This window comes from Salvelinus namaycush, chromosome 32 (genome assembly GCF_016432855.1).
Source record: "Salvelinus namaycush isolate Seneca chromosome 32, SaNama_1.0, whole genome shotgun sequence".
NCBI classification, from domain to species: domain Eukaryota; kingdom Metazoa; phylum Chordata; class Actinopteri; order Salmoniformes; family Salmonidae; genus Salvelinus; species Salvelinus namaycush.
This window is the reverse complement of record NC_052338.1, coordinates 23,871,080-23,897,880: the sequence shown is the minus strand read 5'-3', so window position 1 is coordinate 23,897,880 and position 26,801 is coordinate 23,871,080. Positions and strand designations below refer to the sequence as shown.

The following is a 26,801-nucleotide window of genomic DNA, read 5'->3' as shown; positions in this document are numbered from 1 at the left end:
ATTGTGTTCATACTGTACCAGTTCAGTACCTTCCAGTTTCAAATGGTTTATTCCCTTCTGAACACAACCCTGGGGGTGTGTTCACTCCTAGTCCTACCTGACAGATACTGAACACTGAGCTGCAGCCTTTCAGGCCATTGTTTACAGTAAGGGCTTTATTCAACTTGGATCGCTGAAGTGTCAACAATATAAATGGTCATTTCCGATTGAGACGATATATTCAATCTCAGGAAGATTGCCTTTAAAATGTCATAATCACACTAACAGATTTAATAGATCCCTAACTCACCCGGTTCTGAATCTATTAAACCAAATTGAATCTCAGAATACCCCTTTAGCTACAGAGTTAGAGATTCCATTCCTGGTCTCATTGATGTATCTACTTACATGGTTGTTTAATTATTTAATTGTACAAAAAAATAGATGAATTATTCCTTCTGGGTTGTTTTCTGTAAGGTAAGCAACTCAGCAAGCAGATTTAGAGAAAAGACTCTAATCAAGCCAACTGAACTTTCTCCATGGTCCCCACTTTATCTCAGCTTCAAACACAAGTCAACAAAACAAATGGGTCAGTGTAGTCTCTTAAACTAGAGGGAACTACACACTGTGCACTGGATGTAGTAAAAACAACATGGGCTTATTGAATACATTTTATAAACACAGTCATATGTCACCGTAACTCCTGTACAAAAAGTTTGTTCAATGAGCCTGAAATAGCCACACCCAAATAACAAGCATAATCATTGTGAAACTGCCTCGTGATAAAAACATTAGGGATGACACTGGAATAACTAAATCGGGGGTGCCGTTCTATTGAGAGAAATTCAATGAGGAAAATATGACCAACAGAAAACGTATTTAACAAAGTGTTACAAGCAGCCCATGAGTCATTTGATGTGACCACCATCGGTTGGTAAAACAAGCAAAAGAACTAGAAAATCAACAACCTCAAACAAACATGTACTTTAGGGACATATAAAATCATTTTTATTATCCATTTTGCTTACTTTCTACATAGTTGCATTTCTAGACACCGTCATCATGAAAGAACGCAGCTACAGTTTTTATCCAGACAGACGCAAGTAATGTTTGTTCTCTTCTCTCTCCCCCGGATCTCAATATATAATTATTGTATGAAAAAAAGGGGGGGGAACCTAATATCTTTTCCTTCTCTGTTATACTCAACATAAAAATGGTTGTTGGCTGGGTAGGCCAGGACAGACAGAGGGTCCATCCCAGGCCCCAGGCTGAGGGCACCGTTCAGGGCTGGGCCCCGGCAGCGGCTGGGACCTGAGTGGCCAGTGCACTGGGGGAGGAGATCACAGGAGAGCCCGCCACATTAGCCAGGGGCTGCGACGAGGACATGGAGGTGATGCCTGGAGAAGAGAAATTAAAAGATGAAGAAACCGCATCAGAGGAAGTGGCTGGGGACTTCCTCCATTAGCAAATTATCACACAAGAACTGATTGTTTTTTATCAATAACCAAATAACCATCCTCCTTTGCATACATATCATCAGACCTAGTGTGTGTTACCTGTCATCATACTGGAGGAGCTGACTGGGGTAGAACCAGTCGACAGTCCCGATGTAGAGCCCATCCTCGCCTGGTCTTTCACAATGGGGTCTGACAGAGAGACAAACTCAATGACAATCACACAAGCAAACATAGCACGTCATTGAATGCAGAGATGCATGACAGTCCAATATATTCCAGTGTAGACTGTGGAAAAACTGACACGGAAACTATGGATAACAGGGAGGTAACGTTAAAGCTCACAGAAGTAGGGCTAGTCCACGGTGAGTGGGTGTGAGAGACGGATAATGAGGTGCAGGTCACAGAACAGAAGTAGGGCTAGTCCACGGTGAGTGGGTGTGAGAGACGGATAATGAGGTGCAGCTCACAGAACAGAAGTAGGGCTAGTCCACGGTGAGTGGGTGTGAGAGACGGATAATGAGGTGCAGCTCACAGAAGTAGGGCTGGTCCATGGTGAGTGGGTGTGAGAGATGGATAATGAGGTGCAGCTCACAGAACAGAAGTAGGGCTGGTTCATGGTGAGTGGGTGTGAGAGAGATGGATAATGAGGTGCAGCTCACAGAACAGAAGTAGGGCTGGTTCATGGTGAGTGGGTGTGAGAGAGATGGATAATGAGGTGCAGCTCACAGAACAGAAGTAGGGCTGGTTCATGGTGAGTGGGTGTGAGAGAGATGGATAATGAGGTGCAGCTCACAGAACAGAAGTAGGGCTGGTTCATGGTGAGTGGGTGTGAGAGAGATGGATAATGAGGTGCAGCTCACAGAACAGAAGTAGGGCTGGTTCATGGTGAGTGGGTGTGAGAGAGATGGATAATGAGGTGCAGCTCACAGAACAGAAGTAGGGCTGGTTCATGGTGAGTGGGTGTGAGAGAGATGGATAATGAGGTGCAGCTCACAGAAGTAGGGCTGGTCCATGGCCTCCCGGGCTGTGAGGCGGGCGTTGTGGTCGTAGCGCAGCAGCTTGTCCAGGAAGTCCAGAGCCTCGGTGCTCACCAGGTGCTGGTTCTCACTATGCACAAACCTCTCCCACCGTTTACGGGAATGTCTGGGTAACAAAAAGAGACTAAACGACCAGCAACAATACAACATGGACACAGCCTCTCCTCAAACCTCTCCCACCACTTGACAGAGCATAAATGGTCACACGGTAAGTGTTAGTGTGTTGCAGTTGGGTATGTGCTGAATCGCTGATCTACAAATCACCTTGCATCCCACATAACTACTCATGTGATTCTATGCCTCGTCTTGCTCAAACTGACACCTTCAAACACGCTGACAGATAGACGCAACACCAAGATTTGAGATCAACCTACCTGCCCAGAATGTCGTTGAACCGTGGGTCTAGCTCGATGTTGTACTTATCGATGTAGTCATAAAGGTCTTCTGTGCCCAGGACTTTTGCGATTCGTACAAGCTGCAAAACAAACGAGACTGACATGCATTAAACACTGGGGGGCAGCACCTGCTGTCTGAACATCACTAGATGTATAGAGGGGTTAGGATAAAGCAGTACACACATGAACAGGACAATAAAGCAATATTCTATCTTCTCTTTGGGGGTTAAGGCCAGGTTACTATTAAAACACTGACATTTTAGTTAAAAGCACTATACAGATACAATGTAATTGATTGATATATAGTTTGGTTGATTTGATACGGTGGCTGAGCTCTCACCTGGTCGTAGTTGTCGTGTCCGTGGAAGAAAGGCTCCTTCCTGAAGATCATACTGGCCAGCATGCAGCCCAAGCTCCACATGTCTAAACTGTAGTCGTACATCTATACAGGGGCACAGTCAACAAGGAACAGCATCAGGGCACAGTCAACGGCACCGGGGCACAGACAACAAATGTTCTAAAAAGCCAGAGAACTGCCTGACCTGGTAGTCAACTAGCAGCTCTGGACCCTTGAAGTATCGGGACGCCACTCGTACGTTGTACTCCTGAGCAGGGTGGTAGAACTCTGCCAAACCCCAGTCTATAAGGCGAAGCTAGAAACAACCAATCAACAGCGACTACAGAACCAAACAGCCAGGACTTTATAGTCAGAGAAAGATCAAACCAACACTCAGGACATTTTGTCTGAAACTTAGCATGTGGGTGGAATACATGAATGGTTATTTGTGTATATAGAATCAGATTATCAATTAATTAGATTTCTATACTTTCAAGTCACAATGGAGGACAAAACCTTAAATAAAAATTATATATTAGAAAAATAAACCAAAGACTATCTCTGAAATGTGTCTTACCTCAGGAGGCAACATGAAATATCCTACCAACTGAATGAAAAGGTAAAAAAAAAAAAAAAAAAAAAAAGATGGTGTATTGTCACACACCAGATAGGTGCAGTGACGGGTTGTTTTACAGGGTCAGGCATAGTAGTACGGCACCTCTGGAGCAAATTAGGGTTAAGTGCCTTGATCAACAATTGGCTAAATGCCTTGTATGTCACAACTGGACCAATCACAGATGAGACCGGGTGCTTCGTGAACCAACTAAACAAGTCGCACACTGTAGGGCAATACTCCACCCATTCGTTGGTCTTTGGTGGAGTAAGTTAGCCAATCAGGGAAAGAAGGGAGGGAAAAGGGAGAAATAGGCCAGTACCTTTCTGTGTTCGTGGTCAATCATGACGTTGTGTGGCTTGACGTCTCTGTGCATGATGCCCATACTGTGACAGTAGTCCAGGGCCTGTGGGTGGGAACAGAGAGGAGAGATGAGAGCAGAAACAGCTGGGAACTGGCTCAGGTGAACTAGGACACAGAAAGTTGTGCAACGGAAAACAAAAATGCCACGGTGTTCAGGCGAATAACAGGTCCCGCTCACGTATTCCAGCCAATTAAGCAGGGACAATGGCCCTGTCAGTCATCTTTATGGCTGCATTAAGTCCTACTGATGTAAACATAATGGAAAATACTTGGCCAACACCCATTGAGTATCATCGGTGATGATGGTGTAATGATTAATTTGCTTTCCCACTGTCAGCATATAGCCCTAAACAGCACTTAAACTGACTTAATAAGTCCATTTTAAATACAATAATCCTACTGAAAAGCACAGATGACACTATAGGCCACTGATCCTCATCAACCCTTCTCCCGGAGAGCTGAAGGTTTTTGTCCCATGATCTGAGATCACTACTATTCTATAGGCTAACAACCATGGATTGGGATTCATATCCTTAATTCCGGATCTCTGACAGCTACTTTAGCTGATGTTTCACCAGCACCAGTGAGAGAGCATCAGATATGCGAGAAGGCCAAGTCTGTGGGATAAGGACCGGAGCAGATGCTTTTCCGTGCTTGTGGGCTGGGGAGAGCTTTCCGTGATCCAGCTTAGCACACCTTAGCTTGGCAGCACGTATCAACAAGGCTGCTACCACTGAGACAGAGCAGCAAACCATGGTGAACCCTGTGACAGACCATAGTACTGTAATCCACCACCAGCCATTTATAGAGAAAAAGATGAAGACAAAAGTACAGTATCTTCCCATTGTCCTCAGTCAAATTTGGTATATGATTAATTTTTATTAAAATAAATATAAAACCAGCAGGTTTTCATCCATCCATCCATACAGGATACATAATAAACTGATGAAGTCTCAGGCATAGTAGTTTTCCTGTAGCACCAGCGTGAGGAGCAGCTGTGGTATAAATACTCCTAGCTGAGCAGGGGTTGGGCTGGGAGTACAGAGAGACACAATGTGTCAGGCCTGTCCACGCATAAATCCTCATGTTTTTAACACGTCTCCTACATATGGGTTGCCTCTTCCTCGCCTGCCCTGCTCAGAGTTTCTGCTCGCCACAGTGAAGAGAAGCCCTCAGCAGTGGCGGCGGCTCAGTTAATTTCGTCAAGAACCACAACGACAAACACTTGTCAACTACCTATTTATCCTGACAAAAACGAATGACTATAACAAGACGCCCTGGGGAAAAAACAATTACTAAATGACTATTTAAAATTACTTTTCATTTTAGTTCACGAAAACGCCACAAATCTCCTTTTCAACTGTTTTGTCCAATCATAAGCATGCATGGCTTCTCAGAATATTTAATGCAATCCTCTCAATGGCTGATAACTTCTTTAGTAGGCTCTTCCACACACACAGTTCCAGGGAGGTCATTCAATCACTCGCCTCTTGAACTGCCGCGTAGCCAGGACACTTCAATTGCAACTTCCCTCAACTAGAAACAATGTCTTTGATAATCTTTGCTTTCGTATAGGCAATTTTTGCTCTGATCACATGAGAAGATCTATTTTGCCACATGCGCCGTTATTCATCTGTTTTGCCACTCTCGAGGTCTGCAAATAAGAGTTGTGGTTCCTTTAATCCGATTGGAAAAACAAAATGCTATTTGCTGAATTTTAAGAGTACAGTAATACTTCTAGCATTGTTGGAAAGGTCAGATTCTACACTTTAATGAAATCACTGTTTTTTACCCCCCCTCCAACAGTTATGTAAATTGTTTAGGCTGTAGCCAAGGCTTTATAGCCTGTATGGTTATTCCCGGGTGGCGCAGTGGTCTAGGGCACTGCATCGCAGTGCTAGCTGCGCCACCAGAGTCTCTGGGTTCGCGCCCAGGCTGGGCTGGGTTCGCGCCCAGGCTCTGTCGCAGCCGGCCGCAACCGGGAGGTCCGTGGGGCGACGCACAATTGGCATAGCGTCGTCCGGGTTAGGGAGGGTTTAGCCGGTAGGGATATCCTTGTCTCAGTATGTAAAAATGTAATAAAATGTATGCACTCTACTGTAAGTCGCTCTGGATAAGAGCGTCTGCTAAATGACTAATGTAATGTAATGTTATTATGGCTGGCATTGGTTACAATCTGCCACAATATCAATGTTGCCAGTTAAGGCATAAGAGTGGACAGTAGGCCAAGTTGGACAAGGCTATCTGATTGTGCCAATGATGAACGTTAAGGGCAAATGTTAATTATTTAAAATGGAAAGAAAATGCACTGTGACTAAAACTAGACAAATTGTCCAGCGTTTTAGTCGACTGATAACTGATGAAGGATAAAATTGCTAAAACGTGACCAAGACTAAAACAAACACAGCTGCCAAAATGAACACTGTAGCAGCTAGGCTAAATCCCCTCTCCAGTGGGAGAGAGACTGACTAGATGCTCCCCACCCTAGTCCTCCCTAAAGCTCTATAACATGTCTTAAATACAGTACAGGAACCGTGCATCAGAATGTAGGCTAATCTCATAGGTGAATGCAAGTTACTGGCCTATACCCTACCGATATCAGGACATAATGTCATTGATGCAGTCTGACTCCACTCTAACATAACAGTCCAGTACCAGGTGGATAATATGCTTGTGACATTTAATGTAAGTGGCAGGTGACGTTTACATCCCTGTTAGTGAGCATTTCTCCTTTCCCAAGCATTTCTCCTTTCCATAATCCATCCACTTGACAGGAAGCTGATTAAACAGCATGATCATTACACAGGGCCACCTTGTGCTGGGGACAATATAAGGCCACTAAAATGTGCAGTTGTGTAACAACACAGTGCCACAGTTTGCCACGCAAAACACCAGTCTCAACATCAACAGTGAAGAGGCGACTCTGGAATGCTGGCCTTCTAGGCAGAGTTCCTCTGTCCAGTGTGTGTTCTGCCCATCTTAATCTTCTCTTTTTATTGGCCAGTCTGAGATATGGCTTTTTCATTGCAGCTCTGCCTAGAAGGCCAGCATCCCGGGGTCGCCTCTTCACTGTTGACATTGAAACTGGTGTTTTGCATGTACTATTTAATGAAGCTGCTAGTTGAGGACTTGTGAGGCGTCTTTCTCAAACTAGACATTCTAATGTGCTTCTCCTCTTGCTCAGTTGTGCACTGGGGCCTCCCACTCTTTCTATTCTGGTTAGAGCCAGTTTGCGCTGTTCTGTGAAGGGAGTAGTACACTGCATTGTACAAGATCTTCAGTTACTTGGCAATTTCTCACATAGAATAGCCTTCATTTCTCAGAACAAGAACAGACTGACGAATTTCAGAAGGTCATTTTGAGCCTGTAATCGAACCCACAAATGCTGATGCTCCAGATACTAAACTAGTCTAAAGGCCAGGTTTATTGCTTCTTTAATCAGTACAACAGTTTTCAGCTGTGTTAAGATAATTGCAAAAGGGTTTTCTAATGATCCATTAGCCTTTTAAAATGGTAAACTTGGATTAGCTAACAACGTGCCACTGGAACACAGGAGTGATGTTTGCTGATAATGTGCCTCTGTACGCCTATGTAGATATTCCATTAAAAGTCAGCCATTTCCAGCTGCATTAGTCATTTACAACATTAACAATTTCTACACTGTATTTCTGATCAATTTGATGTTATTTTAAATGGACAAAAAATGTGCTTCTCTTTCAAAAACAAGGACATTTCTAAGTGACCAAACTTTTGAACGGTAGTGTATATATAGACACTTTTAAATGGACAGCCATTTGCTGTCTACCCCCCCATAATTAGGTCTTACCTTTAAGATCTCGTACATGTAGAACCGTATGTCGTAGTCTGATAGCGTTTGATATAATTGCTACAAGAAAAGAAAAAGAAAAACAGTTCACTAGAATGACACGTGCAGTTAAAGCGAAGGCTTCCATTCTGAATGGAAACAAATGAGTGATGCGACTTACCTTGAAGTCTGTGTTGTTAACGTGTTCAAAAACCAGGGCTGGAGTCCGGGACTGCAATCATAAGACAAAATGCATTTTTTAAATGTTCATAAACACAGACCAAATATGTTTAGTAAAATCATTACATAGCGGATGCATACCAGTCGGCTGGATTTTCAGCGAGAGTGGTGCCCAAAATGTCATATGATATGTACCGAGCAGCATGATGGCATTAGTAGGTGGAGAAACTGACCACTGGATCCTTGACGATGTCTAGAAGTGTGATGATGTTGGGGCCGCCTCGCAGGTTTTCTAGAATCTTGATTTCTCGCTTGATTTTCTTCTTCTTTACTGGCTGTTAGGCACAAGAGAAGAACATGCAGGAGATTGGAAGGAAAATAAAGTTTGACAGTGCTTCTGTGAAATACCATGCTGTGAGCAGTATCTAGAAAGCCTATCTAGAAAGCCTTACCCAGAATATGTACTTAATTTTTTATTTAATTGGGTAAGTCAGTTAAGAACAAATTCTTATTTACAACGACGGCCTACCCCGGCCAAAACCTAACGATGCTGGGCCAATTATGTGCCGCCCTATGGGACTCCCAATCACGGCCGGCTGTGATACAGCCTGGAATCGAACCAGGGTCTGTAGTGACACCTCTAGCACTGAGATGCAGTGCAATAGGCCGCTGCGCCACTCGGGAGCCCATTGTACAGTCTATAGTCCAAATTATAAACAAAAGGCTAGCTGCCAGGCCCTTACTGAAGCCCATCCACAGCGTGAGAAACTTTGGGATTGAGGTGCAGAGTCCGTAGTCTAGTGGTATCATGTCTCGCTCGTTCAATCCCAGTCTCCACCGTTCCTACTGTTATTCCCGCTTGCCTGTCTCCTACTGTTTCCAACTGTCTAAATAACATGAAAATAAACTCAGCAAAAAAAGAAACATCCTCTCACTGTCAACTGCGTTTATTTTCAGCAAATTTAACATGCGTAAATATTTGTATGAACATAAGATTCAACAACTGAGACAAACTGAACAAGTTCCACAGACATGTGACTAACAGAAATGGAGTAATGTGTCCCTGAACAAAAGGGGGGGATCAAAATCAAAAGTAAGTCAGTATCTGATGTGGCCACCAGTTGCATTAAGTACTGCAGTGCATCTCCTCCTCATGGACTGCATCAGATTTGACAGTTCCTGCTGTGAGATGTTGCCCCCTCTTCCACCAAGGCACCTGCAAGTTCCCAGACATTTCTGTGGGGGGGTGGCCCTAGCCCTCACCTTGAGATCCAGGCTCTTCGCTGGCCATGGCAGAACACTGACATTCCTGTCTTGCAGGAAATCACGCACAGAACGAGCAGTATGGCTGGTGGCATTGTCATGCTGGAGGGTCATGTCAGGATGAGCCTGCAGGAAGGGTACCACATGAGGGAGCAGGATGTCTCCCCTTTAACGCACAGCGTTGAGATTGCCTGCAATGATAACAAGCTCAGTGCGATGGTGCTGTGACACACCGCCCCAGACCATGACAGACCCTCCACCTCCAAATTGAACCTGCTCCAGAGTACAGGCCTCGGTGTAACGCTCATTCCTTCAACGATAAATGCTAATCCGACCATCACCCCTGGTGAGACAAAAGCGCGACTCGTTAGTGAAAAGCACTTTTTGCCAGTCCTATCTGGTCCAGCGACGGTGGGTTTGTGCCCATAGGTGACGTTGTTGAGGCCTATAGGACTACAAGCCCTCAGTCCAGCCTTTCTCAGCCTATTGCAGACAGTCTGAGTACTGATGGACAGATTGTGCGTTCCTGGTGTAACTCGGGCAGTTGTTGTTGCCATCCTGTACCTGTCCCACAGGTGTGATGTTCGGATGTTCCAGTGCAGGTGTTGTTACACGTGGTCTGACACTGCGAGGACGATCAGCTGTCCATCCTGTCTCCCTGTACCGCCGTCTTAGGCGTCTCACAGTACAGACATTAAAGTTTATTGCCCTGGCCACATCTGCAGTCCTCATGCCTCCTTGCAGCATGCCTAAGGCACGTTCACGCAGATGAGCAGGGACCCTGGGCAGTAGAAAGGCCTCTTCAGTGTCCTAAGTTTTCAGAACTGTGACCTTAATTGCCTACCGTCTGTAAGCTGTTAGTGTCTTAATGGCCGTTCCACAGGTGCATGTTCAATAATTGTTTATGGTTCATTGAACAAGCATGGGAAACGGTGTTTAAACCCTTTACAATGACGATCTGTGAAGTTATTTGGATTTTTACAAATTATCTTTGAAAGACAGGGTCCTGAAAAAGGGACGTTTCTTTTTTTGCTGAGCTTACATATATATTTGGAAAAAACACTGGTCTCAGTAACTGTTCAATGGAGTGAAATAGAAGTCCAGAGCCAGTACCTTGAGTATTTTGACTACTACTTTTTCGTTGTTTGTGATGTTGATGGCTTCAAACACTTCGCTGTATTTGCCCCGGCCGAGCTTTCGCACCAGCTGGTAGTCATCTTGATTCCTGAGGGTCAGACAGAATAAAACAATGAGTAATATTCACAACAATGTTAAGACGGATAAGCCCACGATTCCACCAACAGAGTTAACACTGATACGGGATGATAAAGCTGGCACATTCCAAGTTCTCAATATGAACTGCAACGCACCAGGGCCATGTTGTAGGTGGAATGTGATGAATAGAGCTGATGCGAGTCCTTACTCTAAATAAGGCATGTTTGTTCTACTTCATATATTTCTATGTGAACACTCCATTTCCACACTGTTGTGCCGTGCTCTGCTGAACATGGCCCAGATATGGGATTTAGCTATGGCATGCTCCCCTAGGGAGAATCTAAATTGCATACTCCTCACGTCCTTTCTCCTATCCTCTTTCTCAAAACCCATTGGATGAGAAAGCCAGAGGTCCCTTCCCTCTGACCTCCTCCAATAGGTTTTGAGAAGGAAGAGAGGATGCGAGTAGTACGTCAGTATGTCTGACACTGAATTGGGTAAGGGTGCCGTGGACAATCACATGGCTTGATGGCTAGCTCAGCTCACCCCCACTCCACAACGTGTGACTCGTAGTCCCAGTACTCCCGGGGTCTCTGTGTGTTCACGTCGGGGTAAACCCGGGATCGACTGGTGACCGGGCCAGACATGTTCAGGTGGACGTAAAGACTGTCTCCTCAGGACCTGCGGGTCAGGGCAGAGAAGACCATAGAAATGCATTAAACAGAGAGAAACACACACACGGACCAGAGCTGTGAAGCCGCTGCGCTCCCATGATGCATTTCACTGGCTGCATCGACATGGCTAAAGTCATTTTTTATTTTACCTTTATTTAACTAGGCAAGTCAGTTAAGAACAAATTCTTGTTTTCAATGACGACCTAGGAACTGCCTTGTTCAGGGGCAGAATGACAGATCTTTATCTTGTCAGCTTGGGGATTCGATCTTGCAACCTTTCGGTTACTAGTCCAATGCTCTAACCACTAGGCTACCTGCCGCCCCATTTGAAAGAAACACTGGGTCTCAGTAACTGTTCAATGGAGTGAAATAGAAGTCCAGAGCCAGTACCTTGAGTATTTTGACTACTACTTTCTCGTTGTTTGTGATGTTGATGGCTTCAAACACGTCGCTGTATTTTGAATCCTATGGCCTACTTTGAGTCCAGACACCAATATCAACTATAGGTTGAGCTATAGTGTGGAGCAATATGAAACGGGTGTTTTTGTCATCTCGGCCCATCGTAGAATCTTAGCCTATCCATTCCAAATGGTCATCATGTGGTCGCTGATTTTTGTTAAATTTAGCAGGATAACTTCATTAATATTTGTGCAAATTGGATTTCTGCTACTGAATCAATGAACAGGGAAAAACATGGCCTCTAGCTACATGTAAATAGGCAAAATAAAGACCACACTACAAGTTTGGTTAATTCAAGACGTTTTTCCGCCAACTTTAGCATTTCACCAACTTTTCTTTATATATGAAAGGTATTGCCAGCGACAAAGCCTCTACTTTTATTTCCGGCTACCAACCTATGCTGTAAAGTTCGCGTGGTGGTATTGGCAGCACTACTTTCTTAAGCCCTTGATGGTTGCTAAGCAGCACCCGTTACTACTATCCTCCTGGAAGTTCTAAACTTTGCGAGCCATGTCACTTCACCCATCTCTTCGCATAGCCAACCACATGCACAATTTTCTTAACCACAACTGGACAAATGCATAACGAATTACTGTGGGAATAAATAATAACCAAATTACTAAAATATTGGAATAAAGTAGACCAATGCAATGAAGGCATCAACTTGTTGCTTACTGAAACTCCCAGTCATCCAATTGTTATAGAACATTTAAAAACACTAGCCTACCCACGTGTGGTCAACTATTTCAGCACCGTTTCGCGCTGCTTTGAGAGAAGTGTGGGGTCTTGATAAAAATCAATTCATGTCCGATTTTTCTCACTGAATCGACATATTGGTTAGTTTACAACTAGGCTCTGGAAATGTTAGTTAAATTGACCTGAGTGGGGTCACCAGAGTGGCGCAGTGGTCTAAGTAGCTGTGCCACTAGAGAACATAGTTCGAGTCCAGGCTCTGTCGCAGCCGGCCGCGACCGGGAGACCCATGGAGCGGCGCACAATTGGCCCAGTGTCGTCCAGGTTACGCGAGGGTTTGGCCGGCAGGGATGTTCCTGTACCATCGAGCACTAGCAACTCCTGTGGCGGGCCGAGCATAACGCACGCTGACTCAGTCGCCAGGAGTACAGTGTTTCCTCCGACACATCGGTGTGGCTGGCTTCCGGGTTAAGCGGGCGCTGTGTCAAGAAGCAGTGCGGCTTGGCTGGGTTGTGTTTCGGGGGACGCACAGCTCTCGACCTTCGCCTCTCCAGAGTACGTACGGGAGTTGCAGTGATAGGACAGGTCTGTAACTACCAATTGGATACCATGAAATTGGGGAGAAAAAGGGGGGTTAAAAAAATCGAATAAAAAAGTATTTTTAATTTGACGTGAGTGCTGCTCATGATGATCTTGTCCAGTTGGCTCATTTATTAGGACTGACATTTTGTCAGCATGTTATGTAGTTTAACAAGTGGATTATTTTACTCTTCACTCGCAGTCGCTCAGTAGCCTAGGCCTATTCACAACCAAAAAGCCTGTGACTCGTCTTAATGTGATAGCCATTTGCGTTGCACAACCCCATCCCGCAGAGGCTATAGCCATGTAAATAAATGAGACAAAACAGTTCTATTCTCTTTGATTTAGTTCCTATTGCAACTCAGACAAATGACAATGAATGACATAATGACAACTGAATGAAGGATTAATTAAAATGTTCAAATATGTTGCACGCATCATGCATGCCCTCCACTTAATTTGGCTAGTAGGCAAATAGACCTACAGTCGGGTATAATGACTATGGTTTCATTCCTCCAGAAGGGCATCTTCTGAGGCCGAGGTGTGCTTTTCCCAAGGCGCTGCATGGAGATCACAAGCTCTTCAATTAGGCAGCAGTGTCGCGATGGAGAGAATAGCCTATACGGAGACTACCTAAGACCACTGCAACAGATATATTGTAAAGTGTGGGAATAAGCTTATAACAGATTTAACCTCTACATTGTTCATTTGTTCACACAGTACATATGTTCATGACCCAATTCATATAAATCATGTCAAATTATTTCAAATTCATATTAACCCTTCCTACAGAATATGTTTGGCAAGAATGAGAGATTAAATAATCAAAATATTGAGTGGTCATACATATTTCATAGATTCACCAAACATCTATTATTCTGTTTAATTATTCCTGGTAGATACGGCTGGTTGTGATTGCAGACAGAGCCCAGAGAATGGGATGGTGCAATATTGAATTAGTCATATTTTGATAAGGTGCATGAATGGCGATGTCCACGTCACCCAGAGATATGCCCATGCTGTAGAGGTACACCTAGAGGACTGAAACTTCACTGTTGTAGGCATAACACAGCTAATGCAGTCTAGACTTGGGCTGGCAAACAAATCCATGACATTAGCCACCTAAATGTGAAGTCAACTCAACTGAGTAATTGAGACTTAACTTGAAAACATGCAGAATAACTCATTCCAGTTTCCATATATATACAGTGGGGAGAACAAGTATTTGATACACTGCCGATTTTGCAGGTTTTCCTACTTACAAAGCATGTAGAGGTCTGTAATTTTTATCATAGGTACACTTCAACTGTGAGAGACGGAATCTAAAACAAAAATCCAGGAAATCACATTGTATGATTTTTAAGTAATTAATTTTCATTTTATTGCATGACATAAGTATTTGATACATCAGAAAAGCAGAACTTAATATTTGGTACAGAAACCTTTGTTTGCAATTACAGAGATCATACGTTTCCTGTAGTTCTTGACCAGGTTGGCAAACACTGCAGCAGGGATTTTGGCCCACTCCTCCATACAGACCTTCTCCAGATCCTTCAGGTTTCGGGGCTGTCGCTGAGCAATACGGACTTTCAGCTCCCTCCAAAGATTTTCTATTGGGTTCAGGTCTGGAGACTGGCTAGGCCACTCCAGGACCTTGAGATGCTTCTTACGGAGCCACTCCTTAGTTGCCCTGGCTGTGTGTTTCGGGTCGTTGTCATGCTGGAAGACCCAGCCACGACCCATCTTCAATGCTCTTACTGAGGGAAGGAGGTTGTTGGCCAAGATCTCGCAATACATGGCCCCATCCATCCTAGCCTCAATACGGTGCAGTCGTCATGTCCCCTTTGCAGAAAAGCATCCCCAAAGAATGACGTTTCCACCTCCATGCTTAACGGTTGGGATGGTGTTCTTGGGGTTGTACTCATCCTTCTTCTTCCTCCAAACACGGCGAGTGGAGTTTAGACCAAAAAGCTCTATTTCTGTCTCATCAGACCACATGACCTTCTCCCATTCCTCCTCTGGATCATCCAGATGGTCATTGGCAAACTTCAGACGGGCCTGGACATGCGCTGGCTTGAGCAGGGGGACCTTGCGTGCGCTGCAGGATTTTAATCCATGACGGCGTAGTGTGTTACTAATGGTTTTCTTTGAGACTGTGGTCCCAGCTCTCTTCAGGTCATTGACCAGGTCCTGCCGTGTAGTTCTGGGCTGATCCCTCACCTTCCTCATGATCATTGATGCCCCACGAGGTGAGATCTTGCATGGAGCCCCAGACAGAGGGTGATTGACCGTCATCTTGAACTTCTTCCATTTTCTAATAATTGCGCCAACAGTTGTTGCCTTCTCACGAAGCTGCTTGCCTATTGTCCTGTAGCCCATCCCAGCCTTGTGCAGGTCTACAATTTTATCCCTGATGTCCTTACACAGCTCTCTGGTCTTGGCCATTGTGGAGAGGTTAGAGTCTGTTTGATTGAGTGTGTGGACAGGTGTCTTTTATACAGGTAACGAGTGGAGAACAGGAGGGCTTCTTAAAGAAAAACGAACAGGTCTGTGAGAGCCGAAATTCGTACTGGTTGGTAGGTGATCAAATACTTATGTCATGCAATAAAATGCAAATTAATTACTTAAAAATCATACAAATGTGATTTTCTGGATTTTTGTTTTAGATTCCGTCTCTTACAGTTGAAGTGTACCTATGATAAAAATGACAGACCTCTACATGCTTTGTAAGTAGGAAAACCTGCAAAATCGGCAGTGTGTCAAATACTTGTTCTCCCCACTGTATATATATAAATTAAATAACTCAGCAAAAAAAGAAACGTCCCTTTTTCAGGACGCTATCTTTAAAAGATAATTCGTAAAAATCCAAATAACTTCACAGATCGTCATTGTAAAGGGTTTAAACACTGTTTCCCATGCTTGTTCAATGAACCATAAACAATTAATGAACATGCACCTGTGGAACGGTCGTTAACCTTTCTAGGACACACGTTCCGCTAGCGGAACCCCCCCCACAACATTCCGCTGAAAAGGCAGCACGGGAAATTCAAAAATATATTTTTTAAATATGTAACTTTCACACATGAACAAGTCCAATACAGCAAATGAAAGATAAACATCTTGTTAATCTACCCATCGTGTCCGATTTAAAAAATGTTTTACAGCGAAAACACAACATATATTTATGTTAGATCACCACCAAGTCCAGAAAACACACAGCCATTTTTCCCAGCCAAAGAGAGGAGTCACAAAAAGCAGAAATAGAGATAAAATTAATCACTAACCTTTGATGATCTTCATCAGATGACACTCAAAGGACATCCTGTTACACAATACATGTATGTTTTGTTGATAATGTGCATATTTATATCCAAAAATCTCAGTTTACATTGGCGCCATGTTCAGAAATGACTCCAAAATATCCAGAGAAATTGCAGAGAGCCACATCAAATAACGGGAAATACTCATCATAAACTTTGATGAAAGATACATGTTTTACTTAGAATTAAAGATACACTTGTTCTTAATGCAACCGCTGTGTTAGATTTCAAAAAAACTTTACGGGAAAAGCACACCATGCAATAATCTGAGACAGCGCTCAGATATACACAACATTTCTCCGCCATGTTGGAGTCAACAGAAATACGAAATTACATGATAAATATTCCCTTACCTTTGATGATCTTCATCAGAATGCACTCCCAGGAATCCTAGTTCCACAATAAATTGTTTTGTTCGATAATGTCAAATATTTATGTCCAAGTAGCTACTTTTGCTTTTAGCACGTTTAGTTCACATGTCCAAACGCTGGCGCCGGTCCAGGCGAACTCGGACGAAAAAACTTCAAAAAGTTATATTACAGGTCGAATAAACTGGTCAAACTAAGTAGAGAATCAATCTTCAGGATGTTGTTATCATATACACTGCTCAAAAAAATAAAGGGAACACTTAAACAACACAATGTAACTCCAAGTCAATAACACTTCTGTGAAATCAAACTGTCCACTTAGGAAGCAACACTGATTGACAATAAATTTCACATGCTGTTGTGCAAATGGAATAGACAAAAGGTGGAAATTATAGGCAATTAGCAAGACACCCCCAATAAAGGAGTGATTCTGCAGGTGGTGACCACAGACCACTTCTCAGTTCCTATGCTTCCTGGCTGATGTTTTGGTCACTTTTGAATGCTGGCGGTGCTCTCACTCTAGTGGTAGCATGAGACGGAGTCTACAACCCACACAAGTGGCTCAGGTAGTGCAGCTCATCCAGGATGGCACATCAATGCGAGCTGTGGCAAGAAGGTTTGCTGTGTCTGTCAGCGTAGTGTCCAGAGCATGGAGGCGCTACCAGGAGACAGGCCAGTACATCAGGAGACGTGGAGGAGGCCGTAGGAGGGCAACAACCCAGCAGCAGGACCGCTACCTCCGCCTTTGAGCAGGAGGAGCACTGCCAGAGCCCTGCAAAATGACCTCCAGCAGGCCACAAATGTGCATGTGTCAGCATATGGTCTCACAAAGTGAAAATGCTGCCCCCTATCCCTAATTAAGAGACTAACAGCTTACAGACGGTAGGCAATTAAGGTCACAGTTCTGAAAACTTAGGACACTGAAGAGGCCTTTCTACTGACTCTGAAAAACACCAAAAGAAAGATGCCAAGGGTCCCTGCTCATCTGCGTGAATGTGCCTTAGGCATGCAGCAAGGAGGCATGAAGACTGCAGATGTGGCCAGGGCAATAAATTGCAATGTCCGTACTGTGAGACGCCTAAGACATCACTACAGGGAGACAGGACAGACAGCTGATCGTCCTCGCAGTGGCAGACCAGGTGTAACAACACGTGCACAGGATCAGTACATCCGAACATCACACTTGCGGGACAGGTACAGGATGGCAACAACAACTGCCCGAGTTACACCAGGAACACACAATCCCTCCATCAGTGCTCAGACTGTCCGCAACAGGCTGGACTGAGGGCTTGTAGGCCTGTTGTAAGGCAGATCCTCACCAGACATCACCAGCAACAACGTCGCCTATGGGCACAAACCCACCATCGCTGGACCAGACAGGACTGGCAAAAACTGCTCTTCACTAACGAGTCGCAGTCGCAGCAGGATCGATTTGGAGGTGGAGGGTCACGGTCTGGGGCGGTGTGTCACAGCATCATCAGACTGAGCTTGTTATCATTGCAGGCAATCTCAAAGCTGTGCGTTACAGGGGAGACATCCTCCTCCCTCATGTAGTACCCTTCCTGCAGGCTCATCCTGACATGACCTTCCAGCATGACAATGTCACCAGCCATACTGCTCGTTCTGTGCGTGATTTCCTGCAAGACAGGAATGTCAGTGTTCTGCCATGGCCAGCAAAGAGCCCGGATCTCAATCCCATTGAGTACGTCTGGGACCTGTTGGATCGGAGGGTGAGGGCTAGGGCCATTCCCCCCAGAAATGTCTGGAAACTTGCAGGTGCCTTGGTGGAAGAGTGGGGTAACATCTCACAGCAAGATCTGGTGCAGTCCATGAGGAGGAGATGCACTGCAGTACTTAATGCAGCTGGTGGCCACACCAGATACTGACTGTTACTATATATTTTGTCTGTAATCGTAACATGGTGTTTTTATGTTGACAGAAAATTTCACAGTCATGTTTCACGCAAGGATTTTCTTACGATCCTAACGATACGTACGTTTAACATTTTGGCAGGTATCTGGCTCCATCCAAAAGCATGCATAGGTTGTGAAATATGAACACATGCTTTAGAAAATAATATCAATCTATATTTTCAATGTATCATGATGAAGTTACTCAACGTAAGACCCTACGCTTCTTAACAAACCAGAGGGCGGGTAAGAAAAATATGAAACCTGGATCAATAAAGTATGGGCATGCCTTTTTTTTTTACGACAATGGCTCCACACGTTGCCATGACGCAAGTTGTGGGAAAAATGTCCTTTATATTTGATTCTGTTATATTTCATATTATTCTTAGCCTACTATAAAATATGTATTGACTATGATCAGGGTAGCCTAAGTGTGTCTTGTCTGTTTAATGACCAAAATAACTACCGAGTTCCTGTGCATGGCACAGCCACGTAGCATATAGACTGCACAGACCAGTAACATAATTAAACTCAAAATATGCCTTTCTATTATTTTGAAAATACATTATTAGTTTTATATTTCTTAGGACCTGCCCATAACCATTTAATAATTATTTATTTATGATGAGATATATATACACACATACAATGGACTTATTAAAATAAACATCCACCCACATCTACTCTCACTCCTAAAGTTGCCAGCATATGCACAGAAGATAAAAGGCTTATCTAAGCAATAATGTGGTACAAATGGGACAGTATGAATTGTGCGCAATTTTTTATTTTATTCAGGCAACATACGGTAAAGTCTGTCTGTAAAAGGTATATGGTAACTGTGTGCCACTGCCATTTTAAAAACAGCAACAGCATGGGAGGGGAGTATCACTGCCTAACTTCACAAAAACACAAGACACCCCTCCTGTCCTGTGTGAAGAATGAATTCTGTGCAGCAGACCTAACGGTATAATATCTGCAGCACAATATAAGAACTGTAGGATTGGGAATTGTCAGGGACCTCACAATACAATATTATCAGGACACTTAGGTGCCGTTACGATATGCAGTGTGATTCGGTGTCGCGATTCGATTTTCCAAAGCATTCTGCTCACTATAGGCCTATGTCAGCTGCAGAGAAACAAAATTTGTTTTGATCAGTCATATAAATAAAAGTTATGAAAACAAGTTAGTTCACTATTTACAGAGGAGTTGACGTAGGTACAGAAGACAAGTGCAACCCAGAAATAAATATATTTATAATCTCTTCAAATAATATTGCAATATTCAACTTCACAGATTCCCCCACCACTAAAGAACAGACCCTTCTGTCCTTTCCTTCAGTGAATGTTGCTGACCCTTATTTCACCCTGTAGGCCTATACAAGCTAAAGATGAAGCATCACAAACATAATTGATTAACACGTCGATAACAAAAGTGACTAGTAGTATGCTACAGAAAAAAATTAAGGAAGCGTAGGTTAGGCTAGATCTTTATAATAACAATATATTATTCAGAACTGTTCCATTGTCATTTAACCTGTCGTTACTGCAACAAAGCAAAACACTCAAATCACACAAACCCACAAACCCATAACATGACAATGACACATAGTATCACAATGGCTTCACATACCAAAACTTGAAACTAGACTCATTCCGGGTCAAACCAAAACACCAAAGCCACCGCGCATAATAAAAATGTAACAGACACTTGTGCATTGTATGAGGTGAACCAGAAACAACAGCTATTGTGTTTTGCAGCATAACTTTTTGGTTAAAATACCGTTCCAGAGACTCCAAGGCCCCCCTTTCCAACACACTACCTTAAAGTGAGCTGTTTTGTTAAACAGTACCATAGCTAAACTAACTTCAGATCACATGCTCGTCTCAAAGTTAGAGCCAGTCACAAGGCCTGTGCCAGCACTTAAGGCAGATCTTTGTTCCCCTCATAGATAAAAAAAGGGGAAAATATAAAAATAGGGAGTCGAATCTAAAATACCAGAGACATTCTACGTAAAAAAACAACTATGCAAAGGGATCTTGATCACAGTATTTGGGACTGCACCATATGAGACCTAGACTAGATCAAGCATAGGCTACATTAGATTTTCATTGAAAGACTGTCTCAATTAATATCAAATTCTTGCATAGGCCTAGATAAGATAGCAGCTGGCTTTCAACAATAACAAGGGCAGAGGGGCATTAGCAGAATGATCATGGGAGACATGATCCCTGAGAGTACACCTAGCCTATATTGCACCTGATAAATATAGATGCCCAGGTAACATGGTTTCACCTTGAATGGTAGGTAGAGGAGCTACCATTGCAAACCAAGATGTGATACATGGCCCAAAAATGTGATGGGGTCTGGGACACAGACATTTTTAAAATGTGGCTACATGAGTCATACCAACATATTAGCTACTATTTTTGTGAACTCTGGTTCCACTTCCTTAATTTCCCTATCAGAAGTTACTGTCTGTATAGTGCTGGACCTAAATGAACACAGGAAGGAAACAACGGCAAAAGATAGCTAGCTACCTTGCTAGAATTCCCCTGTAATTAGCTGACTAAACTCAACTCCATTAGAAACTTCTTTCACCATGGATTTGAGTTTAGTCAGCTACCCTGTAATAGGCTACACATAGCCAGAGCTTGAGTCAGGCTTGTGATCATTCAAGGAATTGATGAGCTGTTAATCATATTAATTAATTGCTTCTCGATAGAAACAAGTTGTATTATTTTAATTGAATATTAGTCAGACGAGAGACATTGCACAAATTAGCTAGGTAGCTGGCTAGCTAGATAACTTGTCTTCCAACAAAATGTCCTCTTTAGCTTCACACTCAACATCAGAATGTCAGCTGTCAAAATGTAAACCCAACTATCTAGACGAGTTGGTCAAACACCTGTACAAGATATAACACACAATAAAAAAGGTAATTCAATAGACCCCTAAAGATAGCTTTCCAACTAATCTTGGCTAGAATTATAGCTAACGTTAGCTAGCTAGCTATTGATATATTCATCATCTAACCGGCTAGCTAACGTTAAATATCTAGCTAACTAACAGTTAGCTGGATATTCACTAACGCTTTGCTAGTTCCAGTAGTATCTATAGTTCAAACCCATTTAGAGCTATCACTATCACTATAGGTTCAAACCCATTTAGAGCTATCACTAGCCCCATCAACATTGGTAGTTATACTTGTTACGAAAAAGCAAATTGCATTGATTATCACACGGCCATCAGGCCGCAAGCATGGTGTTTTCCTCGCTAAATAAAGTCTGGGTCTGGGACTAATCGACGAAGCTAGCTAAAACCGGTGGTTCAGAATAGTAAAAAAATGTCCACATTTTGAGATTTTATTCATGTTAAAGCTAGTGTGTGTATTAGCTACTTCAATATTTTTACCTGAGTACAATGTCATATTTCTATCCCGGTGCCTTGGTTTACGCCTTGCCACACAACCATAAGAGATAGTTAGCTATAGTAGCTTGCTAACATTAGCCGCTCACCAGCAAGCCGTGGCCGGGGGAAAAACTCCCAGTAGTTAGCAAGCTATAGTACCGCATTCATTCCACGAGATGATAACATGCGCGCGACAGAACAAGTGTTGAAAGCTACACTACAATCTAAACATTCATATTTTTTCTACGCAAAACGGGGCAATTAAACGTGGGTAAACTAGATTCAAATATACAGTATATTACCTCTCAGAGCTTCGGATTGAAAATATGGCGACACCGAACTCCGGCAACCAGTTTGCGATAAAGGAAGGCAGTTCCTCAAGACTTCCACTCCTCGGGGTGGCGCTTGTCTGCATTTCATTTGATGGGCACTATTCGGGGTTTCCCAAACACGATCCTGGGGCCCCCCATGGGTGAACGTTTTTGGCCCTAGCACTGCACAGCTGATTCAAATAATTCAAAGCTTGATAATGAGTTACTTGAATCAGCTGTGTAGTGCTAGGGCAAAAAACTAAACGTGCACCCAGGGAGTGCCCCAGAACCGAGTTTGGGAAACCCTGATAGACAAGTGGGCTAGAAGTATACAAGCAGGTCAGAATAGAGCTAGGGACAAAGCAACATCACAACAAGCCCCACACTGTAATTGTTGCTGGTTAAATGTGCCTTGAATTCTAAATAAATCACAGACAGTGTCACCAGCAAAGCACCCCCACACCATCACACCTCCTCCTCCATGCTTCACGGTGGTAACCACACATGTGGAGATCATCCATTCGCCTACTCTGCATCTCATAAAGACACAACGGTTGTAACCAAAAATTTACAATTTGGACCATCAAGACCGAAAGACACATTTCCACCGGTCTAATGTCCATTGCTCGTGTTTCTTGACCCAAGCGAGTCTCTTCATCTTATTGGTGTCCTTAAGTAGTGGTTTCTTTGCAGCAATTCACACAGTCTCCTCTGAACAGTTGATGTTGAGATGTGTCTATTACTTGAACTCTGTATTTATTTATCAGCATTTATTTGGGTTGCAATTTCTGAGGTGCAGTTAACTCTAATGAACTTATCCTCTACATCAGAGGTAACTCTGGGTCTTCCTTTCCTGTGACGGTCCTCAAGAGAGTCAGTTTGGTTTTTGGTTTTTGCGACTGCACTTCTTGAAGTAACTTTCAAAGTTCTTGAAATTTTCTGGATTGACTGACCTACACGTCTTAAAGTAATGATGGACTGTCATTTGTGTTATTTGAGCTGTTCTTGCCATAATATGGACTTGGTCTTTTACCAAATAGGGATATCTTCTGTATACCACCCCTATCTTGTCACAACACAACTGATTGGCTGAAAAACATTTAGAAGGAAAGAAATTCCACAAATTAACTTTTAACAAGGCACACCTGTTAATTGAAACACATTCCAAGTGACTACCTCATGAAGCTGGTTGAGAGATTTCCAAGAGTGTGCAAAGCTGTCATCAAGGCAAAGGTTGGCTACTTTGAAGAATCTCAAATATAACATATATTTTGATTTGTTTAACACTTTTTTGGTTACTATATGATTCCATATGTGTTATTTCATAGTTTTGATGTCTTCACTATTATTCTACAATGTAGAAAATACTACAAGTAAAGAAAAACTCTTGAATGCGTAGGTGTGTACAAACTTTGACTGGTACTGTAAATCCAGTGCTGTTGTGCAACACAATTTACCAAAAACTAAGTGTTCTCTGTTTGTACCATAAAGGGAACATGAGTACTTTTTAGATAATCTATATAGATAGAAATTCTTAACTAGTCTGGAGATATCATATGTTATAGGTGTTACCTTCATAAATGGGTGTTGAACATGTCACTCAGCACAACCCAAAAGACAGGTAAGTCTCAATACTGCTCATTAGAGTTGGTGAGTCCACAGATTATAGAGTCCAAAGATTATTCCACATCACAATAAAGACAATGCATCATGATTCAGGTTAATTCTAGGCCTATGTGTGACACTTTAGATATTCAATACCATTCCCAGTTGAATAAATCCTGTCTGGTATGTGCTGGTCGAAGGGTCTAATTTTTCATGGTGATGGAGAGCTCTGAAAATTGCGGCTGAATTCTTATAGGCAATTTCTAAAGTTGGCACCGAACGATCTTATTTAATAGTATTTGAGAGGACACTGGAGACCCGAGAGTGTTGTGCTCTTGTCTTCTGTCATCACATTGTCTTCAAAACAGATTTTTACAGTAAAAGTCGAGTAAATCAATATGTTGTCTTGAAAAATAATATTGTGGTTTGTAATTAATATCAAGAATATCGTAATTTCTTTCCCCCCATTTTTTTGTGAGGTGAGACCTTAGTAGAGGCCAGTGTATAAGGTCCATACTCAAGGATTTGTATGTTGTTTAATAAACAATACATCAAAAATAGTGAAGGTCAATGAGTTCCGCATAATGTGTTTACAATCTCATGAACTTTCCCTAAGAGGGGTCACTGCCACTGTCATTGATATGCAGTACTGTAGTCTTCTTATTTTCTTACTGTATGACGATCCCTAATTAAAAGTGAAGTTGGGTCCCAGTCCTTTCAGTGCTTGGGATGGAACCCTAGTAGTCCATTGCACTCATGGGCTTCCTCCTCCCTATGCACATGTAAATCTGACCTTACCAACTTTCAAAAGGCTTTCCAGGCCAATGTTTGCCTTGAAAAGACAGCTCCCATTGGCCTGATCAGGGGATCCATAATGTGAGAGAGAGAGAGAAACAGCTAATTATCCTTTTACACTTAAAGAGAGAAATCCTTTTAGTGAGAGCAGACAGAGGACTCCTTTGATACCTGGGCCAGAGCAGGCCTAAATACCAAAGCAAGGGGACGTGTGAGATGTAACTGTACTACAGGGGGACTACTTTCTCCCATTATCAGTGCTCTAACCTCTGTTCTGCTCTGGAGAGGAGCCTTCCTTTTTGCGTCGGCTCCCCCATAGAAAGCCAGGAAAGGTAAAACCCAGATGGTTAGACTTCCTGTCTTGTCTGAGGACGGCCAATTCATTTCCATTGGCATTTGTTCCGTCTGATAAAAAGCAAATAACCCCGCAGATCGGATGACGGCGGTGGACGAGATGCGAATGGGGGGGGGGGGGGGGGGGCTTACAAGGGCATTAGTCTTAGCTGCATGAGCTTGTGAAATTGACCATGTCCGCGCAGGTAGTGCTGGATTTCTTTCTCATCTTTTTCAGGTTATTTTGGATGCACATGGGGCAAACTTTACCACAGTCTGGGGCTCAAATTTGCCTTTCATTCTCCAGAGAGCAATGTCAGTGTTGCCATTGTATTCAGACTGGGGTAATGAGTTCACACGCAGCTTCTGTACTCTAATTACTCTTATTCTATACTTATGAAATTGCTATCTGTTGGAGACAGTTTTCATTCATTAATAGCTGGTTTTGTTGAAATAAGTTCCATAATATTTTCACACAACATTGGATTTGGCATTCGTGTATTAAAGGCCTGCATATACTACACTCTTAGAAAAAAGGGTTCCAAAAGGGTTCTTGAAAGAGGGATAGAGTTCTACCAATAGCTGTTTTGATCAAAAGATGGGTTCTTTGTAAGTCAAAGGGTTCTACCTAGAACCTTTAACATCCTAAGAACTGTTTTTGGAATTAAGGGTTCTTTGATGATTCTTTGGAAGGCAGAAGGGTTCTACATAGAATCATATACAATGTTTTGATCAAAAGATGGGTTCTTTGTAAGTCAAAGGGTTCTACCTAGAACCTTTAACATCCTAAGAACTGTTTTTGGAATTAAGGGTTCTTTGATGATTCTTTGGAAGGCAAGAAGGGTTCTACATAGAATCATATACAATATTTCCCAGCATGCTCTATTGCAGGGGCATTTCAGGATTGTTTGTTTTACTGTAATATATGTGTTTGTACATGCACATTGGTTGGTTGATTCATTTTATGCTACACAAAGATACATACCATCTAAACTAATCCAATCTGATAGTAATTGGATTTATTGCACCCATGACTGAGATAGTTGTTCCAGTTTAGATGATTGAGGTAGTCTCAGTATTTCAGCTTCCTTACCCTGGCAGTCATTCTGACTAAAGGCAGGATGCAGATGATTAACAATTCTACATGTTGGATATCCTAACTTTAGCTGGATTCCAAAAGAAATCACGCATCACTTTGCAACCCAGCATAATGTGACTTGCAGGCCTGATTTTGTATTTGTATTTATTATGGATCCCCATTAGCTGTTGCCAAGGCAGCAGCTACTCTTCCTGGGGTCCAAACACATTAAAGCACTTACATTACATATAAAACAAAAGATAAAACAGTATCATATAACATTATTACACCACTACATATCTACAATACAAAATGTATAATACCACCATACAACAATATTACAATGTATGTGTATGAGTATGTCTGTACCTTTGTGTGTGTCTCTTCACAGTCCCTGCTGTTCCATAACGTGTTTTTCTACAAAACTACAAAACTGATGTGGCCTGTCTGACACCAATGTGTTAGGGTATAACTAGGCCTTATGATACATGCAATGTATTGTCATAAATAATTACATTTTAAAGGCTAATAAGGCTAGTCGAACCGTTCATAGAGGATTCTAGGAAGAACCTTTAGATGATAAAATGGTTCTCAGTGGAACCCTTCATTGAAGATTCTAGA

The 26,801-nt window shown here is 42.8% G+C and overlaps 1 protein-coding gene across 6 annotated transcripts; it reads right to left on the bottom strand.

The window, feature by feature from the left end:
• Nucleotides 1-961: 961 nt before the first annotated feature.
• Nucleotides 962-22,431, bottom strand: zgc:86598 (STKc_CK2_alpha domain-containing protein). Of its 6 annotated transcripts, none has more exons than XM_038971809.1 (13): nt 22,361-22,431; nt 11,191-11,325; nt 10,543-10,654; nt 8,400-8,501; nt 8,168-8,218; nt 8,008-8,067; nt 4,141-4,224; nt 3,411-3,521; nt 3,209-3,310; nt 2,848-2,948; nt 2,431-2,579; nt 1,536-1,625; nt 962-1,376 (listed from the first exon to the last, which is right to left on the bottom strand). In XM_038971809.1, the coding sequence occupies exons 2-13, from the start codon at nt 11,289-11,291 to the stop codon at nt 1,261-1,263; spliced, it is 1,179 nt and encodes a 392-aa protein (XP_038827737.1). In that variant the 5' UTR covers nt 11,292-11,325; nt 22,361-22,431; the 3' UTR covers nt 962-1,260. The 6 variants fall into 6 exon arrangements, with proteins under 6 accessions (XP_038827737.1, XP_038827738.1, XP_038827740.1 ...); XM_038971810.1 differs by lacking the exon at nt 22,361-22,431 and adding an exon at nt 22,062-22,334; XM_038971812.1 differs by lacking the exons at nt 10,543-10,654; nt 11,191-11,325 and having other exon boundaries at nt 8,308-8,501; nt 22,361-22,420.
• Between the last annotated feature and the right edge of the window lie 4,370 nt (nt 22,432-26,801).